At 35.7% G+C, this 14094-nt stretch overlaps 1 protein-coding gene across 4 annotated transcripts in view; it reads left to right on the plus strand.

The window, feature by feature from the left end:
* ATP2B2 (ATPase plasma membrane Ca2+ transporting 2) overlaps positions 1-14094 on the plus strand; it is a 418914-nt gene that overhangs the window by 323419 nt on the left and 81401 nt on the right. For all 4 annotated transcript variants that reach the window (XM_068420000.1, XM_068419996.1, XM_068419999.1 and 1 more), the window contains 5 exons: positions 1506-1763; positions 2737-2862; positions 8932-9057; positions 10734-10766; positions 12329-12421. In XM_068420000.1, the coding sequence (XP_068276101.1) occupies positions 1506-1763; positions 2737-2862; positions 8932-9057; positions 10734-10766; positions 12329-12421 (636 nt within the window). The remainder of the gene's footprint in view (positions 1-1505; positions 1764-2736; positions 2863-8931; positions 9058-10733; positions 10767-12328; positions 12422-14094) is intronic.

Below are 14094 nucleotides of genomic sequence, written 5' to 3' on the forward strand. Positions count from 1 at the left end.
TACTGAACTTGCCAAAGGTTGGTTAATTTCTTTCTTGGGTGCTCTAAAAATGCTTTCTTTAGCAAGGTTCTTGTGCTGCTGATAGAGGTTCACGTGGGTCATCAGTCTAAGGGCATCCCTGCTAGGAAGGCCCCTTCCCTTGGGACTGTGCTTTACCTTTCGTTTAGGTTAAGTCCAAATTTAAACTACAGAGAACACTGGTAAAAACTGTTTATTTTAATTTTCTTCTGTTCACCTGGTGGGTGTTCAGTCTCAGCTTTCTTCCTTTGACTTTTGGTAATTTTATTACTGTTCATATGCAAGAGTAATTACTCAGCTGGTTAATGCATTGTGATGCTTATGTTACAGAGAAATCTTAGTAACTCAAAAATATAAATCAAATTGCCTGTTAATTCCCTCTAGTGACAGGTGACGAATATACCAAAATTAAACGTCAGTCATAGATGGAAGCAACACGATTGCTGGGGTGCTGAACTCCCTGGTACCTGGGTAAGATGGAAGAGTGATGTCAAATGCCTGCCTAGTTCAGTTCTTCATGAAGAATGAAAAGATTTCTTTTCTCCCTCGGTTGCTTGGGAGAGGAGGCTCTGTTCTTCAGCCTGAGCTCTGCTCTCCTGTCAGTGGGGATATCTCTGATTTGTGTGATTCCAGTATGTGTACTTTGCTGCCCGCTATCATAAACTATCTTTTTTTTTTATGTGTTAATTCACTAAGAAGGAGATCTATATTAATTTTATTTTGTGAATACTATCTAGGAAATTTATTTAAATTTTAATTGCGTATTACTTTGAAATAAATAATTAGCAGATGTGTATAAAACAATTCAGAGTTGTCACTTCAGAATTTGTGCATAGAATGTATTTTTTTAATACTGTTTTACTTGTGACAAAAATAATATACTTACAGTTCTATAAACATGCCACTGTACTTCTCTAAGGAAAAATGATGAATTAATGTTAGGCTGTTATTTTTACTCGGTGTTCCCTAATACATTCCATTATCACATTTAAATACTAATATACATGGTTCATCTCACTATTTTTTAAACAAGTGCTCCTTATAAGTGCGTTTGGTTGAGAACATTTAGAAATTGTATCGCTTTGCATTGATTGATGTTACTAATTGTTTTAGTCCTTCTTGCCACTCTTAGTAAGCCCTCCTTATTTCTGGAAAAGCTTGATGGCTCAGGTGAAGCTATCAGCCCTTCTGTTAGATAACAGAATTGGTGCCTTCTTTTCTGTTTGTTTTTACCAAGGATAACTTGTCCAGTAGAAAAAAACAAAAGATCTAAAATTTCTCTTGACTTGTTTTCTTTCTCTTTTCGTCAGACATCTTTATTTCTTCTTTTTCTCTCTTCCGCCATCTTTCATTTAGCAGACAGTACTTTGAAAAGCAGTTCTATTCCTTAACCTTGTTGTCGTTTCACAGCAAGTTTTTCTTCTTGTGAGAAACATGATAAACTCTGTCTTCGCTTGACTGAATGATTCTGAATGTTGTCTTTGCAGGATGTGGTACTGCAACAGGAGGAGCTGAAGATGAAGGTGAGGCTGAAGCTGGCTGGATTGAAGGTGCTGCCATCCTACTCTCTGTTATCTGTGTTGTACTTGTCACTGCCTTCAATGACTGGAGCAAGGAGAAGCAGTTTCGTGGGCTTCAAAGTCGTATTGAGCAGGAACAGAAATTTACTGTTGTCCGAGGTGGACAGGTTATCCAAATCCCAGTGGCAGAGATAGTAGTTGGTGACATTGCACAGGTGAAATATGGTAAGTTTCCTCAACTGGATGACTACTTCTCTGAACTTTATTTATTCTCCTTTCCCTTTCTAGCAGAATAGACTCACTTCACTGGAAGTGATATATGTGTGGTGTCATTATTGTCCATGGTAAGATAACAATTTGGCTGTTAGGGCAAAAGAAAAACCTAAGATACTTGCTATAAAATTGCACTAGGTAATTAATTTTATTTTTGTAATGTTCACTTCCTTTCACTGACAAGGACAAGAACTGCTCATACAAAGGTAATCTCTTCCATGAAGGATTATGCTATTGGGAATTTTTGGTTTCTGTCCAGTTAGGAGTAAGAGGAAGTATTTTTAAATGCTCTGAGAAAGGGAATTGTGCCTCTCTGCTCTCCCCACTTGGTGGGCTGCTCCAGGGCTATGGATCCTGTAAGTCCCCTCAATCGAGTGCTTCTAGTAGGTGGATGCCTTATAATTATATGCCATAGGGAAAGCCCTATGCTCCAGTGAACAGGAAGACCTTTGCAGGAGCTCTGTGTGCTCTGTCTTTGAGTGAAATGGCAAAGTCCTGGAAAATGCCTGTTCTATCAAGCAGCAAGTCTCCCCTGGACTTAGCTAAGGGCTTCCTGAAAGGGGAAGGGGAAAGGGCAGCTTCACTGTTTATTAGCCACTGTGAGTTCCTATGAAGTCTGATAGAGAAACCTTCATGTCTTGTGAAGAAGAGTGCTCCCTCTGCCAAATCTCAGTGATTATTGTGCTCATCGTATGTTAAATGTGATGCATTCTGATTGTTGGATAGCATTAGGCAAAAAGCGTTTGCAATACAAAGGCCCTTCCCTATAGGATTGCAATAATATCACTGATATGGTAGTTGCTTTCATTTTACATTTTAATGCAATTGTTGTTAATTGTGATTTTATAATAAAAATAATTATGTAATTATAAGAATAATTTTACTAAACCACTGTGGTTTTCCATTACCATGTTCTGACTGAAAGGTGATCTTCTACCTGCCGATGGGATATTTATTCAAGGAAATGATCTTAAAATTGATGAAAGCTCTTTAACTGGAGAGTCAGACCAAGTCCGCAAATCTGTTGACAAAGACCCAATGCTACTGTCAGGTAAATCTGTCTGAATTCTTGCCGAGTTACCTTTCATGCACTGCTTTGTTCATACTTTGTTTTGTTTTTCCACGCCATCAGGTTTAGGTAACCTAGATACAGCTGGTCTTTTCAACACAGACACTGGCCTTGTCTGTCACACAAAAGACATGCATTTGGTTTTTGATTGTGTGCAATTATTTCTGATCATCATACTTATTTATAAAATGAGAAGGTAATGAAAACGTCTTCAGAGGAAAAGGAAAGTATCCTTTGCAAAATACCTATGGAAAAAACCCTACCTTCTTCCATAGATACAATGAAAGGTTTAATCGCAATGATGTGGGAGCTGATGTGCCCATTGAAAACAGTTAGTAGTCCAAAAACTTGGAAACCACCGTGTCTTTCAGGGAGAATTTGACTTGGTTTAAAAACTGAGTTCCTGTTGCATGTTAGCCTAGACCTATATTTTTATAAAACTTGTTTAGAGAAAAAAAACAAACAAACCAACCCCCCCACAAAACCAGCAAACAGACCTTAAATTTTCCTCTTATCTTTGCACCTGAAGACATCAGTAATTTATCTCCAGGGTAGGCTTTTAGAGTTTAGATGAATATTGTCAGGATGGTGCTTGTTACTGTTCTCCCTTAATCATCTGCTGGAAATGAAAACAGTCCAGGTTTGATGGAGGAATAACTGAAAAAAGGGTAACATTTGAATTGCAGCTACAGTTTGTTTTGTGAGTCTAAATTTGGTGAAAGATAAACACCTTGAATCGGGAAGTATTATTTTCACCATTGGCACCTGAAACAACATTTTTAATATTCAGTCAGTTTCAATGACATAATTAAACTAAATGAGTTTCTGTGCTTAATGTCCTCTTTAATCATCCAGATAGTCATTTGCTCTACTTGAGAATCAATTCTAAGAGTACAAGGGCTGACTAAACCAGATGGTTCATTTCCATCTGTGTATAGGACATTTGGTACCACCTAGGAAGGCAGGAATGGAAACACAGACTCTAATATACCTGAAACCAAAAGCAGCAGCTTCTCTTCTATAGTTCCACTATACTTCTGTCTAAAACATTTGCTTTCTTTTAGTTCATTAACAGAGATTTGCATGCATAGTGTAGTATAATCCATTGCATCAAAAGTCATCAGCTTGAACGAGATTGTGGTGACGTTAAATTTCTTTGCAATGAGCACGGGCATGTATCAGCCAACAGATGAAGGCAGCCTGGGTAACCAGACTGACTGCTACTCAGCTGTCTTGGTTGAAGCTGATATGCCCTTTACATTTTGTATAGTTCAAAGTTCGGAGAAATCCACGATTCCTAAGTACAGAAGTTTTGAATATGAGTCTGGCCTCAGTATTGCACATAGTGAAGTATTTTGGGGTACCATGTGATAGTAGTTAACAGTGAAAAAAATACCTTACGATGCTTACTGTTTAAAACTTTTTTTCCAGGTATTTAGATTAATTTGGTTAAGCTATGAAAGAGTTATGCAGAGGAGCTCGCCTTGTGTGGTTCTCACAGAATTGAGCCTGACAGAACAGTACTTTATCCTAACCTAACTTTTACAAATGCGTATTTCTATCAATGTGCAACAAGGATTTGAAACAAAGAAAACGGAGCTTATTCAAGAACAAGTAAACAACAGAAATCTCTTGGTCATGGTGCTTTGTTAGGTTTTGGAAATAACAAGGAAGCTTGATTAAGGAATCGGGTCGGTTATTGCCTGGAGAAAAATAGTTCTGATTCTGTCTTAATTCCGTGCCAGAAAATATTCCAAGCTAGGCTTCTGGCCCAGCAGAAATTTTCAGAACAGAGCAGCTAACTTCAAATGTTCCAAATTGTTTGGATACATTGAAATTACTTGTAGATGAGTTTTTTCTGGAAAACTCTTTTTTTTTCATTCATAGAGGATATTCTCATGGTTGGTTTACTTTATTATTAACTTCAGTTACCTCTTAATAATTGCAGTGACTAAACCAGTTGTTTGGATACACAGGTAGAGGATTTTTGTTCACCACAAGTTTGCTGGAAGTAGCAAAACAGTATAAAGCCCCCAAACTGGCATGCTCTGGTTTTGTTTCCTTGTTTTTCAGCCCTATTTCCAATCTATTTCACCAATGCTATTACTAGATTTGAGAGTTTCTGAGCAGTCTCATGTTTAGCTGCATTTTTGTCTGAAAAAATATGTGCTGTAATAGGTTCCTTATCTGTCTAATCTGCTTATCTCTTTTCTTACTAAACTGGAATTCTTCCTTTTCTATCTTGGAATAGTCACCATTTATCAACTTCAAATTAAATACTTGGCATGTGAAAAATTGTGATTTACTAATATTGAAAAATTAGTCTTGAGAGGGAAAGAAGTCAGTGGAATTGTTCAACATGAAGTTGAAAGACATGCTTAGTGTACCGATTAAGTGAAAAACATGCATTCACTCCAGAACTCCATTTATGTAACAAGAGCTGATGGAAGTCATAGAGCCCGTTTCTTTATTCAAGCTAATATAATTATAATACCGTTTAAATGGTGAAATTGCCAGAGTTAGGTGGAAGGAGGTTCAGCTCTTTGGTTTAGCTGAGGTGCTCAAGAATTTTTCTGGTAGTACTAGTGGAACATAACCTGATGATAAATTAGTACCTGCTCCAAAACACACTTTTGTATGCACCTGAACAGTTTTGAATTATGCTTTACATTTGAAGTTAAGACATTTTTGCCCCTTCCAGGTGTGCAGAGGTAAGCTTAGAATCTGGGGGTGCATGTTTTCTTAATAAAGCTGGCTTTGAAACATAGCTGTACATGCCATTTGTTGGAGGATATTTCTACCTACCTTTGTAGTCCAACACAGAAGAAGATTCCTTCAAAAGAAAACATAGGAATACTAAAAGCAAATTCTTAATTAAAATATATTTTAAATGGTGTTACATCTTAAAGGAGGTTCCTCTAAATTTTTGAGTTAAGTTTACAACATTTTCTGTTGTGTCTGAACCAGTACAGCCAAGGCTATTCTGATTTTAAAGATCTTTTCTGTTCCTTTAGGCTTGAATACAACTTTTTTGTTGTTGTGTGGGTGGCGGTCCTAATTTGTATGTCTGTGATGTTTGGCTGTGTCATAAGAAAGAAAGCAAATGACTTTTTAAGGAATCAAATTTTATCTCAGAAGGTCATAGGAACAGTTTTCAATGCACTGAGAAGGTCTTTTTCTTTTTTTTTTTTTTTTTACTATAGCTGACCATTAGCATGCATTTTAGTTTTTATTTGTCTTATTTCTGCTGAAATTTTCTGTGTGTTCTGATGAGATATTTATGCTCTCAAATTAGGCTTAGTGTTGACAGATGTTCTCTCTGTTCTCTCTGTTCTGTGTTTCTGTTTTCCTTTTAAGAACATGAGAGATTTTGATTATTTAGAGAAAGATATTTTGATTATAAATAGATAGTTGCACTGCTTAGTATGTTCTAGGACAGCAACTGGATGAGCAGTTATAAGAAAATGGGATTTTTTAAAAAATGGGTTGAAAGTTTGCGTATGTATATAAAAAAATTGATCTATTTAAGGACACAGGTCCAGATATCTTTTATTTTTTTCAGCTTTTGAGATAAGTCAATGAAATGAATATATGTAGGTGAGGACGAACTCAATAAAATGTTCTTTTAAAAATGGAGGGGAGAAAGAGTCTTTCCATGGCCTTTCAGGTTTAGTAGATTTGAATGCCAAGAAGATTCTTCATGAGAAATTAATTGTATTCCCCATTTGCTCAATGCAACAGGCTCACAGTTCAGTTGGTTAAAAGCCATTTTGCAAGAGTTTGCAGAAAGCTTGTTTGAAGATTTCTTTTCTGCCATGGCTTCAGGCGTGCCCTGCTGTGGTACATTTCTGAAAATACAGGTATCAGTGAACGACTTCACTCTAGTTTTAAAATATTGAGTGGTACTTAATGATGGTAGTGAGTAAGTTATAGGGGCAAGATAGTTGAGAATAAGCATACTAGAATTTTTACCTCATTAGCCACAGAATTGTTTAGGACAGGTCAGTTAATGACTCTACCTCATACATGCTGTTACAGAATGAATGAAACAGTGGTTGTCTTAAGGAAGGTCAATGGAGAACCTCACATTTATGGCAAACTTGGTAATTGTAAAGCAGTACAATGTAACTTTTGACCTGAGGTGAGGATCAAAGGAAGAATAGGTTAAAACCCAGCAAAGAATAGTAGTTTGTCACAAATACTGCAGTGACAAGGCAAAGAGTAAAGTGAGTATTATAAGCAGTATAATTGGTTTATTACCACAATGGTCTAACTGTTTAGTTGACTTAAAGACTCTTAAACCAACAATAGCTTTAGAAGATGAGTAAAAATTCTTTCTCTCCCCACGCTCCCCCTCACCCCCCAAAGGAAAATGTAATTACTGGACTGTGTTCTGATTCCATCTGGTCTCATTCTTCTGATGTCCTGCACCTGCGAGTCTGGAATAATGACTGCTCCTAAATTGTAATTTATTTTAAAATATAGCACCTAGGATTAAAAACAATTGTTAAATAACAGAATACTTTCTGAGCAGGCTCTAGTTAACCACGTGTCCACCGTAGTTCACTTGGAGGTATAAATACATGTTTGTCTTCTTTGTATACAATTATTTTTCTCAAGTTTGTGTGTTACAGTCTATTTTCATAGTTCCCAAACTACTTCTTTCTTCAAATACAGGACACAGTATTTAAAAAAAATCCAAGCCCAGTAAACTGTCAGTCCTAGCTTGCTCTGTCAACTTTGTGTGAAGAAATGTTTTGCTTTTCCTCTGTGTTCTGACAGTGACTTACACTTAATAGGCATAACATAATTTTCTACTACTAAAGGATAAAATACAAAGTCTATTTCAATGAATAGCTTTATCTGTGTATCAGTAGTTTCTGGTCATCATGTATTTGTTTTTCATCTGTTTCATAGGACCACTACTGATCTACTTTACATCTTTTAAAATTCACTACCTGCTAAGGATATCTCTGTTTAAACATTTTAAATATTACTTCAGTAATGAACTTTTTAGATTAAGACTTTGTCACCATACAAAATGACAAATTAGTCCCAATTTGATGACATCCTTGGTGCATTTGTTCCTATGCTTCAATGACAGGTTTTTTTAATAAGCTGTTAGTAACTGGCCTTAAATACATGTCATAACAATAGGTTGTTCTTCAGTTTCAAACTTCTTTTAGAAATAGCCAGTGTGCAATTGCATAGACTGATCTTTTGCAAAACCTCTGTTAGAAAATTTTTCCAAAATGTAGATCAGAATACTTTTGATTATTTTTAGGAATTTCTATTTGTTTGTCTTTCCACAACTCATAGCACAAGGTTTCTAAGAGGCTGTGGTCGTAGATGCGTCTAACATTTGATTCAATATAGGAGTAAGAGCTGTAAATAAATTCTATACAGAAAAGCATGAAATATTTCTCAAAAGGAATTTACTTAATGTAATGATAAAATTACCTAGTTAAACAAATGTTCCTTCTCAGAAAAAACTTAATGTACGTTTTGATTTGTTTTAGAGTAATAGAAATCTCTCATACTGAATTTGTTTTCAAGTGTACGTCAGATTCTTCTTGCTATTCGGGAATCTCCTGATTTAATTAAACACCTTGAAGATTTTTCTCTGTATTGATTTTTTCAACTTTGTTTATGTAATAGTACTCCATGTACAGTCAGTGTAATCTTGACTACAATCGCAGAGGAATGTTTGCAGAACTCTGAAAAACTATTTTCAAAGTTACAAGAAGTAACTGTGTGAAGCTAAACTACTATCTTCCAAGATTACATAAACTTGGTTAGTGACAACATTTCTTTTTAAAAGGGAATCTGATGTGTGTGGTTAATGGATGTGCAACCTAAGATGTGCAGTTAAGCATCCGTTCTTGCCTGAGAATAATATACAACAATAGGGATTATTTTTGGTATGTAATTATATTGGCCTCAATATAGGTTTTTAAAGTGTAACAGATCTCTCTCAGTACTATTAGTAAAATTTAGTGGTTGTTCTTTTTATTTTTTTATCCATATGTAACTTATATTGCATATTTTCAGGTACTCACGTCATGGAAGGCTCTGGACGAATGCTTGTAACTGCTGTGGGGGTGAATTCTCAGACAGGCATCATCTTTACTCTGCTAGGTGCTGGAGGAGAAGAAGAAGAAAAGAAAGATAAGAAAGGTAAATTTCACAACACATAAGGATGCTCCGAAGAAAGCTCTTGGGCTTTGTGTAGCCAGAGCTCTCCTCAATTCTTGAGAAATAAATACCATTTTAAAAACTTCCTTTTTTCGTATACATTTTTGTCATTACATGTCACACAGAAAAACAGCAAAAGCTGTTAACCAATAAATACATTGGATAACAAGATGTTTTTCCAGTGTGAAATTGCAGACTCTCAGTACATAATTAAATGCAAGGGAATACACGGGCATACTCCCATTGCCATGTCTTCTTTACATAAATCCATGCTCACCTAAAATTTGCTAAGGTTTTGCTCTCGTGTGTTCACATCTGTGTAATATTTTTTTTCAGAAAAAAAAAACTTAGTCATGGAATTGGTGCCTTTGAGCTTTGAAAATAAAATAAAGATGTGGCTTTTTGCTAGCCTAGTTGTTTAATGTCAGTGACTGACCTTGGAGGCATTTTAATTTCCTAAGGTGTAATTGTCAAACTAAGAATAGTAAAAGACAAGAAAGTAGCAGTAAATGTTAACAGAGAGTTTAACTTTGATGTCCTGTGTCAGTTAATGAAACCAAGAAGTCTGTTTAGACTTTTCACCTTATTACAGTGTGATGCCATAAGCAATTGCTAATGTGTGGGTTGCACACTAAGCAGAAACATGATTTAATGTGTGTCCTTAGCAGTTTTTGTTCATACAGTCTTGTAAATTGTTCAAGTCTACTTTCAGAATTTCGTTCCAAGTTTGTTCTAAGAATATTTATCTTTCAGACATAACTAAGGGCCAATTAATACATATTTTTAGATATTCCCCCTCTTTTTAGGGGTTTTCATTATTAATAAAACAGAGTAGTTGTAGCTTTACTGAACGTTGTACTTAGTATATCTCAGGCAGTGTGATTCCACCTTTGTTTCGTTTCCATCCTTTTAATTTGAAGCTGCAGATAAGAAGGCCAAATTCAAAAGGTTTTCATGACCTACAATTTCCATTTCTGAACTTGTTCAAGTGGTTGCACTTGACTCCATGTTTCTCTGAGGAAATCCCTTTTTACTTGATGAAAGACTTTAAGAAGCGTTTTCCATTTCATTTCTACACAGAAATACCTGCTAGGCATGGTAAGTTCTAGGAACATTAAAAGGAGAAAGATGAAACTTCCCAAATTAAAACTCATGTCAGACTAGTTTTGAACAGTATCTTGGAGTCTAATCGTGCTATCATTAAGAGAAAGACTCCTAGACACAGACCTTTCGAGATCTGGGAGCATGTGCTTTGGCAGTGTCTAAGGGTATTGTAGGTGAGAAGGAGCAACTTCAGTACCTGTTTGAAAGTGGCCGCTGTCTGCCCAGAGCTCCTTTGTTTAACTGGGTTGGCCTTCTCTGTACGTTATTTTGCTCAGGACACTGGTGATTCCCTCATGGTTCATTGTGGATAGCCTTGAAAGGGAAAGAGAAATGGGAGATAGCAGAGTAATGCACTGCACTGTGGTCGTAACGTACTGCAGCGCAGAGGAGTGCCTGGGCAGGGCTGGTTGCAGATCGAGGCCCAAATTCAAATAACGTACTCATATATAAACCTGCAATTCTCTGAAATCCTGCCAGTCATAAATGTTTGTTTCAGTCTTGTGTGGGTGTATGCTTTTATCGTTCATTAACGTTTTGTAAAAATCATCATACAGGTGTGAAACAGGAGGATGGACATCAGCTTCCAGGTAGAGTAAGAATTGTACCACATCAAATGAAAGGACGAGGCTTTTAGCCAGCAAGCTTTGGTGCAAATCAGGGTTGAACTAATGATTAAAATAACTGTCTTTGAATCAGTCCAGTTAAATTAAAGAATAATTTCAAATCAACAGGATTGTTCGTGGCAAACATTTAAGTGTGCACGCGTTGTTGGTGTCGCAAATCTTAATGTTAAGCTTGACTAATCAGTTATTCTCCAGAAGTAAATTACAGTATATTAAATGTTGAATGCATGATTTGCTGTTAGCAGTTCATGCTGTGCTGGTTAGTGTGAGTATCCAAACGGAATAAAAAATAAGCATGAGTAACCAAAACAGTTTAAGTTATTACCGTCGCAGTAATCAAATTTGCAATTGAAATTTTCATGAATGTAGTTACACAGGGTGTGTTTTTAAATCCTGCATGCTGTTTATTTTCTTCTCCCCATTTGCCATTTGTAAATAAAACATGACCAGTTTTGTTGAATAACAAACCAGTACAGTGTGAAACAGTCGCTATGGGTCAGGTACTGAGGAACTTCAAGAGTCTTGATCAGGATTCATTGTAGGACTTCTTTGTCCTACAAATGAATTGTAGGACAATTCTATACAAATTCTATTGTGAACAATTAACCAGCTGAAACAAAATAAAACTTATTTTACCTTACTATTATATATATTATTATTATAGTAAGTTATTATTTGTAGAGATTGATTTTCTGAACTCTAGTATAAAAAACATACTAAAATAATAAAACCTTCTTTGAGTTTTTCACCTTCCTGTTAGGAAAGATTGCTTGACCAGTTTCTCTAATATGCAGATAATTGCTGAAAACAAAAAGAGGATTTTTTTTTTTTTCTGAGCCTTTTTGATTTCACCACAAAACAGGCCATTATGTAATGTCTATTATTTGGATTTAAAATAACTCATTATTCTCCTCAAGACTATATTTTCCATTTCAATATACAATATTGAAAAGCTTAATGTTTCTACTCAGATCAATGTGCCTATTAACTAGGTTATGGCAGGGCATAGATTGAGCCCGTGTTAGACTGCGATGTAGCAGCAATAATCCATCATAATATGCAACATTACATAAAATACAAAATATGTAAGATAGTATGTAGTAAGCCGTATATTTTAAAACTACCCATGCATTGTGTAAATTCATTAACTCAAGGGAAATACTTCAACTATTTTAATATTTGCATAACATTATATTAAAGTAAAAAAATTACACATAAAAGGACCAAAGCAATATACATAGTACTGTGTACAGTCAGTTCTCACCAACTCTGTTAACTTTGTTAAATGTCTTTCATATTTATTTGTTTTATTATTATTCCATGTATGAGTTTTTGCCTTACTTTGTAACACCTTTGTAATGACATTTTGCTTTTGGAAGTTATGTTAATTAATTTAAAACAGATTGATTTTGGAGAAAACAAAGCCATAGTAGTCCATAAATGTTTTTTGTTTTGTCATGTGCATTTGTTCATGTTGTTATTATTATTATTATTTATTGTTTTTTTTATCCATTATTACTCAGTAGATTCTTGCCATCCCTCCTCCCACCCTCCTTCAGCTACAGATGGTGCAGCAGGTGCAAATGCCACTGATAATGCAAATGCCAGCTTAGTCAATGGTACGTCAAGAACACCTAGCTTGTTTTATTTGATAGAGTTCTCTCCTGACTATATAAGATTCCTTCTTCCCTTTATGAACTGCACAGATGTTGTATGTGCATGTGATTACCCTCTGAGAGATCGTACTCTGTAAACTCTGTAGTAGCTTATAAGAGATGCCACAAAGATGCTGCGACTTATTTACTTTATTCACACAGAGTTAAGCATAGTAGAGGAAGAAGTAGGAATTATGATCTATTTGCCATTAATTAAAACAGCAATTAAAAGGAGCAGTTAAGTAAGGCTAGTTTCAAAACTTTTGAGTTGCCTTTACATGAAATTTCATTGTAAAGCTCTTCTTTACACATTTGTCAGCATAGATCTGAAGAACACCATGGTAAATGGATTATATCTTCGTTTCTTCTCATGTGGCACTCTCATAAGTGTGCATATAGTCTTCATGTAGTTCTGAGAAATAGTGCTGGGGTCAGGAATCTGGCTGCATTTCAACTAACAGTGCTTTAGGAATAACTTCTGCTGCTTTGAGCATCTTTTTTTGGACGAGACTGAAAAGTTATGTTTGTGGATGTTTGTGTCTGCCCTTAGATAGTGATCATCTAATGAGTCTGCCCATATTTACTAAAAAAAAAATATTACTGTAGTCAGTTTTGACTGTCTCTTAGGACAGATTCTTGACCCCACTTCTTAGCATGCAGATACTTCAGTCTCTCTTCTAGTAGTGTAATTCCAGTATTAAATGGAATGAGTCAATATTAGTCTAGGCATCAGCTATATTTTTCTGATAATCAGATACATTATTCTTTATTTGCCATAGAAAACTTTCCCTCTTGTACAGCACCAATAATACTGACAAAAGTAATTCTACTTTTCATCGTGTTGGTGATAGAAATTTTTTTCCATGCAGGTCAGTAGCTGTTGCATTATGCATGTGAAACTAGAGCTTCTGACACAGCAATACCAAGTACTAAAATTTACTAGTGTAATATCTTATTTAAAGCAATGACATAGGGAATCTTTGAGCCTATTTTTAAATAATTTTATTGTAATTTAAAAGAAACATATAACCAGATTTAAAATTTTACTCCTGCACATTCTAAGTTTGTTGGAAAAGTCGGATTTACAATCCCTACATCTCCCTGTGTGGCAGGAACCTATATCATCCTGGTTCCAACACCCCAATTTCAGATTCCTTAGAGACCAAGAACCAGGAAATTAATATTTCATTCTCCATTCTCATGCTCTATAATTCTACTCTGTTGTGTGTAAAACAAATACATGCATACAACAAAGTCTTACCAGATATCCTCCTTCAGTCCCACCGGAGACTGCAGTATTACATTTATGCTCAGCCCTGCGAGTTGCCGAGTACTAAGTTAAGCATCTGCTTAAGTGCTTTGCTGGATGCGAACCACTGCTCAGCAGGATGCAGCAATGAGTCCGAAATTGGTCTAACCTGGTCCTTCTGTTAGCAAGTTCTAGTTGCCTGGTAAAAATCTGTTGTGTTTGGTCTTAGTGCCTGAACTTAATACGGAAATGGAGTTCCAAGGGATATTAAATCAGTGTCTTAAGTAGGTGATTTTCCATCATCTCTCCCATCAGAAACAACAGTCACTGTCCCTGTTAGTCTTGGATCTGAGGGATGCATACTCAATTCTTTTCACTGCACAACATG

This window comes from Nyctibius grandis, chromosome 29, assembly GCF_013368605.1.
Source record: "Nyctibius grandis isolate bNycGra1 chromosome 29, bNycGra1.pri, whole genome shotgun sequence".
Lineage (NCBI taxonomy): Eukaryota > Metazoa > Chordata > Aves > Nyctibiiformes > Nyctibiidae > Nyctibius > Nyctibius grandis.